At 33.4% G+C, this 7,037-nt stretch overlaps 2 protein-coding genes across 2 annotated transcripts in view; both read right to left on the bottom strand.

The window, feature by feature from the left end:
• LOC105176524 (60S ribosomal protein L27-like) lies at window positions 3,266-3,954 on the bottom strand. Its single transcript, XM_011099346.2, has one exon. The coding sequence runs from the start codon at window positions 3,882-3,884 to the stop codon at window positions 3,477-3,479; it is 408 nt and encodes a 135-aa protein (XP_011097648.1). The 5' UTR covers window positions 3,885-3,954; the 3' UTR covers window positions 3,266-3,476.
• Window positions 4,632-7,037, bottom strand: part of LOC105176525 — a gene marked incomplete in the record, with an annotated part of 4,203 nt that continues 1,797 nt past the window's right edge. The window contains 2 exon segments of the mRNA XM_020698880.1: window positions 4,632-4,967; window positions 5,320-5,702. Of these exon segments, the coding sequence (XP_020554539.1) occupies window positions 5,368-5,702 (335 nt within the window).

A 7,037-nucleotide genomic window follows, 5' to 3' on the forward strand; every position in this document is an offset into this window, starting at 1 on the left:
TTAATATCATCTAAAAATAAAAATATGAGATATCGACTAAAATTCTAAAATATAATGAATAAATACATTTTATTGTAAATGATTGAAATTGAAATGATAAAATTTATATACGTTATATTAAATATTTATTTAACAAAAATTCACCTATGTCTAAAGTTTGAAGTATGAGAAAAATCTGCAAAAAGATGAGACAAATAAGACAAGTTAACATATAAATAAATAAAACTAACATCAGATAACGATAAAATATTAAAAGTAGTATGAAATCAAATATAGATTTCCATCAATACTATCAAAGTGTTTGCAAAAAATTTTAACTTTTAAAATAGTAATTTTTGTAAAAAAAAGTTGAAAGTTGTAACAAAATTTAAAGTGGATAGTATTTGTAAAAAAAAAAGTAAAAAGCAAATAAAAAGTTAAATTAGATGCACTATGTTTGGATTCAAGTTTTTGTATTTTTCGGGACAAGATAAAACACACCCAATATATGTTTTTGTGTTTTTACACTTTACCTATGTGTTTTTTATCTTCAAAAAATACAACATTAAGTATACAATATATATATATATATATAAAAGATATGATTTGATAATTAATAGTGGTTTTTTTGTCTCTCAAAACCCAACATCAAACCTACACCACTTAATTTAAAGTATTTATCTCTATTTTTCTCTTTCTATCCCTAAACACAAAATAAAACACTCAAAAAACAAATCCAAACATTACGCACCATTTTGCACGAATCTGAGATACCTCAAGAGGTTAGGTAAACGTTCGGCTGCTGGAGTTCCGATTTGTCAATGTATTTGGGAGGTTTCCAGAGATTAGGGTTCTTCCGGAGTAGAAAACTAATGGGCCGTCTCATTTTGGGGATAGAATATTGATCACGCCCAATCGGCTTCATAGTTTGAAATTTATTTGCATTTCAAATTAAACTTACGCTGCTTCTTAGATGAATTCAAATTTCAAACAACAAATCCTTCGACGGTACATTTGAATCTTATGAATTTAAAATTCAACCTATTTTCATATCACTTTATTTGAGTTTGAAATCCAGGCACAATTTTTTTGTAATTCCAAATAAGAGATTCTAAATATGTGGATTTGGAAACTATTCAATTTAAATTCTTAACCAAATTCAAATTCATCATTCCTCAATTTATTTGGACAACTTTAAATTTGAGAGATTTCAAATCTTTCGATCATAAATTTCAACTATATTTTATTAAATATTGATAGGTTTTAAATTCTTTTAATATGAAATCATTTGAAATACCCTTCCTAAATACTTCCCTTCAATTAAAATTCACCAATCCAAATGTAGTTTTACTGTATTTTATCGTAAATCTAAATTTATCAATCCAAATATAGTCTTTATTGCATTTACAGTAATATAATACCAATGGCGTGCTAAATATATTTTCACCAAATACTTGCATAAGCAATTATATAAGTGTTTGATGTTCATGTCACATATTTGCCAGCATTGTCATGTTCCTATCTACTCGTCACATGTGAAGAATGAATGCATCATATTCATATAATTCATGACAAGTATGGTCTATTAGACCTTACCAAAATCTGTGTGATAATTCGTGATGTTGATAATTATTTTAGGTTGTGATAATATTAAAAGTGCCAAACAGGTGACAATATTAGAACTCCAAATAGCAGAAAAGATGAGTCCGAGGAATTGAATTGAATGGAAGACGAACCACAAGGCAATCTCCCACTCCTTTATATGCACTGGAAACTGAGATTTTTCCTGTGCCTGTAGTCATGAATAATGTCCGGCTTTACTGTATATTCTTACTTTTTGAATGAATTCGACTCCAATCACCACACCATGAATTAGATCACACCTTTAAGATCATAGATCGCTTATGGATACTTAAAGATGACCCAACCCATGCAAATGCATCTTGCATATAGAGTAGGTACATAGAGCCACAACTAATTAACTGAAAGCGATTCATCACTATCAATTAAGCCAACAAGCCTCAGCACATCTTCCTACTTCCCACATATCCACAATCCTTACCAAATTTCTCATGTGAAGAAGTAGTTTTCCCAAGGTCTTGGCTGCATATAAATATGAACAGTGAATATTTCCCCAACAAGCAGGAGAATAATGCTGTCTATTTCTTCACATTTGCTTCTTATTAGAACTGAGAACCCTAATAGGTTATAAGAATTTTTTCCAACCATCCTACAGCAGCCATGTAACATTTGTTAAAATCAAAACATTCTTTATGGTATTACTGTCATGACCTGATCACAAATGGATTGTGCCTTACGAGCATTCTCCCGCTACTCTATACAATTTTCCTGTTGAAATATACTATGCCTAAATTCTCAGAATAATGTCAAGTAGATAATTGATCATGACTGAGTATTTCATTTCTGTTTCAAGAGAAAACCAGGAAAATTGTCCCCGTCTATTAAAACCTCCACATTCAGCAGATTGATATCTTAAAACATGCCAAATGTCTATGTACTACAATTTTAAGTAAAAATAGGCGTTAAGCAAATAGGGCCAGAGAATGAAAAGAAGAAAGCACATTTACACAATCACATTTTCCATAGATTTCATTGCCAGGCCTTACAAACTCAATTTAAGAAGCTTTCTGTTAATCTCTGCACCGCTTGATTGTTTTTCCATCGACAAGTGAACATCTTTGTCAATCATTTTGCAGCTATCCTTATTATCACAATCAGTCATCAAGAAGGAAAAGCCTTCCTCCATGAAGATGGACCAAAACATGATTAAATTAAATCACACGAAACTGAAACCACAAGAAATTTTCTATTGCACAGAGCAACCCATGTTTCTTTAGCAGAAGTGATGCAACAACATTCTAAGTGAAACAGGATAATGAAAACCGAGAACAATTCCTTTGGACTAGTCCAAGTCACTGGTGCAACACTTCTGAAATCTGAATAATTTCGTGCCAAAGTTAAGAACAAGATATCGAGCATGATTTAGCTGAAATTCATCCAAGCACTTCTTAGACTACTTGAATGGCAATCTAAACATCCACAGCCAAATCCAACCGTTGTAACATAAGAAAATATCTTGATAGTACTAAATAAAGACCCTGAACTCTTTATTTAGCTAACTTAGATACCCAATTCTCTAATTTGATATATTACTAAAGTAACTTCTAAAATCAGATATATACAGTATAAACTGAACTTATTATAAAGAAAAGACATCATCATTATTCTATTATGAATCATTGCAACAACCCCTTTAATCACGAGCTGCAAAACGTTCAAATCAAAGAACCCAATTATGCTGAAAAACCCAAATTAGGAACTAACAATGATAAATTCAGGACGCCTCAATAGAACACACATTTCATTTCGAAAATCGTTCTATATTATCTAATCCACAATAAAAAAAAAAAAAAAAGAGAACTTCATCAGTCAAAATGCCGAACAAAAATCAAGGACAGACTAAAATAGCTTTCACCTCAAAACCTGAGCTTCGAGAAAAACCAACGGTTCTTCCCAGTCTTAAACCTCTCCTGAAACCTACCCTTGATCTCCTTGCAAGCGGTCACCTTCTTGTCACGCGACACCAGCGCTTCAGCAGATACAATGTCCTTTAGATCCACGTCAAGCGTGTAGCGAGTGGGCATGATGTGGTTGTAATTGACGAGCTTGATGAAGGCTTTGACGCGCGATTTCTTGGCCTGCTTCTTGGCGGAGTCCTTACGGATTACTTTGCTTGGGTACTTGCCGATTCCGGCGACAAGGCAGTGGCCGTAGGGGCGGTCGCGCGTGCCTTCATCGAAGTTCTTCACGATAACCGCCTTGTGGCCAGCGAATCGACCCTGCAAGAGAATAACCGCCTTGTTTGGCTTCAGGAACTTCACCATTTTCCACGACTCTCTGCGTACAGTTGGTCTTCGGCTGCTAGAGCTCTGAGTACAAGGTTTCTCATATATTCTCTGTGTGTTGGTTGAGATTAGGGTTTTCCTGGTTCGAAACTAGATGGGCCTAATCAAGTGGGCCGAAATTGGAATTCTCTAGGTCTTTTTCTTTCCTTTTTTTAAGATTACATTTGGATTTAAATTTGATAGAACGATTTGAGAAAAGAATTTCAAATATCTTTTATAATAAAAAGTATATAATCCATCGTTATTTAAAAAAAATAATTCAAATTTAAACTTGAAATATTTGAAACCTTTCAAATTTAGAGTTATCAAAATAAATTTAAAAATTTTGTTAATAGAGATTTAAAATATTTGTCTTCAAATCTATCAATCCATACGTAACTGAAAGAAATAGGATAATTGTACCACCTCCCATAAAATTTGGTACAATTACTTATAAATTTCATTACCCCTGACGTTTGTTTTCATCCAATAAATAAATCTCAATAGTTAAAATTAAACAAAAAAAGTTGAATGAAAATTTATATTTTCGCCAAATTAATTTTGACTTGTTATAAATAAATAAATATTTTCGAATCAAAACTACTCTTATATATATTCACACACGCCCATACATGTAAAAAAATATATTTTCACCCTTAACATATATTTCCACACATCAATGCATGCTGAAGTCTGGATCCCTGGAAAAGAGTCGAGTATGATGATGGTGCTCAAACATACCCAAGATAAAAACAAGACATGCTAACTAAAAGCTTTCCAAATATCTAAATTACAGCCTTTGGAACTAATTACAGCTTTCCAGTTCTCTATAAATTACTACATCAGCAACTTCAATACATTGTTTTGCTAATAAATTTTGTACATGATAAACTAAGATAATCCTAGAAAAAGTTCATCAATTTTCTTCTTGTTTTTTTTTTTCTCTAGAAACTAATAGAATCTGTTCAAGAATACCAAATTAAAGTTTTATGTTACAAAATTTATGGAAGGTGAAGGCGCGACCAGCGTCAGCATGAGAGAGAAACTCCGGTTAGGTGGAGGCTCAAACTGGTGATGCCATGCCTGCAAAACAAGCAAACAGAGGTCTTTCATAAGCTTAATTCTATAAAATCTTCAAAATCTGCAACCTTGCTTGTGCTTCATTCTCTTTTTATGATTGCTGGCGCTTCATTCATGTATGCAACACAAAATTTTTATTTCAGCATAGTTGGATGTTTACTTTCTTGGTTGACCAAAATACATGGCCTCTTTATAAGTAAAAAGCTAGAAGACAGAAAATGCCACAAATCATTTGCTCAAAACTCTGAAGGAAACATAAATTTGTGAAAAGACCGTATGTACTATAACAAAGAAAATGATAAATTCAGCACTAATTAATCGTAGATCTGAGCTTAATAATAAAGGGAAGACTCACAGTTGCAGCTGCCTGTCTTCAACGTAATTCTCCAGATTGCGTTGAATTTCACTCTATATCATTCGTCTCGGACCAACCAGGTTCATAGGTTTCAAGAAATCCAATCTTTGCCTTGTTTGGAAGATCATGTGGGTGTACAAAGGGAACTCCTGGCGGCCACCCAATCTCCATCCGTATATTTGCACATGGACTATCAAGTGAGTGGATGTGACTCTCACACTCCTTCAAGGTGCAAAACCTCAACTTGATTCCCTTTTTGTCGGCAATATCTTGAACCCTCTCTTTCAGAACTCTCTGCGCCTCGAGCCGAAGCCTCTTTGAAGGTGGAAGAGGTTTACATCTCAAGTTATTTTTCTTTCTCCGCATCATGGGTTTTATAGATCCTGTACCAAGCATTTCACCGATCCAAGGACCTGTTATAAACTTCTTAATAAATGATACGGGAATATATTCAAGTAGCAATATTTAGATAATGGATTTCAATCAATCAAAAGCATGAATCAACATGGTTTCCTATCCATGCTTTTTGGCACTTTGAAATGGAACGATTCAGTTAGGAACCATATAAGTCAGCACTCTATGTCAAACAAATAAATTACATTCAGAATGCAACATCTCCAAACGTGCCTTCAAGTGGAAGCATTTAATACTTTGGAATCCCAACTGCCATCTTCATATATTTCACTTTTTATTCTTTTCCTCTGTTGTTCAATTACTGATAGCTTGAAAATCCTTCAAAAGATGTTAAACCAAAATCGTACAGCTAAGAGGTGCCCTATAGGTCAACTAAAGAGACTGCGTATCCTTTTTCTCACTTTTAACACAAAAGTCAAGAAACTTGCATACGCTTACGGAAACCAACTAAATCACATCCTCTTGGTCAATCTTAATCAAATGTGCTTAATAGCATGATTGCAACTGAGATTACCATCCCTTCCAACAGAAAGTAATGATCAAAGATTGTTCCTCACTTGCGCTTCAGTGTCACCGGCCAATCAATACAAAATATTTTACTTAGATGCAAATCAATGATGAATGTGATGCAAGAAAGAGAAAAACAGATGCCGTGGGGAAAAAAGAAAAAGGAAGAAGGTGTACCTAAGCAAGGTAGTTTAATAGTGCATCGATCATATAGTAACTACGTCAGTAGCAAAACAACCAACAACAGTCTTTCGGTTCAACTACTCAGTTCATAGTTTGAAGAGAAAGAAGAATATTAATTACATCAAAAAGGAAAAAAGAGAAGATCTCCTCATTCATTGCTCATTTATGCCACGCTTTGATCGTTTATTCCGGATGTTGTACGCTTGTAGCTAGTTGGAAAATACATAGCACTAGTAACGCTATGCTTACTCAAGTATTTAAAATGAAGACAGTATAGAAGTATTACCACTTTAATAAGAAAATGTAAAATATAGGCTATGTGAGAGAACTGAAAAGGCATGAGTTCAAGTAAATGCCACAAATATGATTAAACAACTAAACAGGAGGGTTAAAGTACTAAGAAAGGACGGAAATCCACACTTTTCAGTAAGAAATCCCTTTATGGTATGTTTGCAAAATACATGTTAACAACATAACTCCGACATATAAAGACAGATTTATCAGTTATTAGAATTATTATATAGACTTTGTACATCCATTACTAAATACTTATCCAACTGAAGACATTAAGCTACTTCTTCTTAAAGCATTAAAAGAAAATGGTACATGAAACG

Source organism: Sesamum indicum, linkage group LG14, assembly GCF_000512975.1.
Source record: "Sesamum indicum cultivar Zhongzhi No. 13 linkage group LG14, S_indicum_v1.0, whole genome shotgun sequence".
Taxonomy (NCBI): domain Eukaryota; kingdom Viridiplantae; phylum Streptophyta; class Magnoliopsida; order Lamiales; family Pedaliaceae; genus Sesamum; species Sesamum indicum.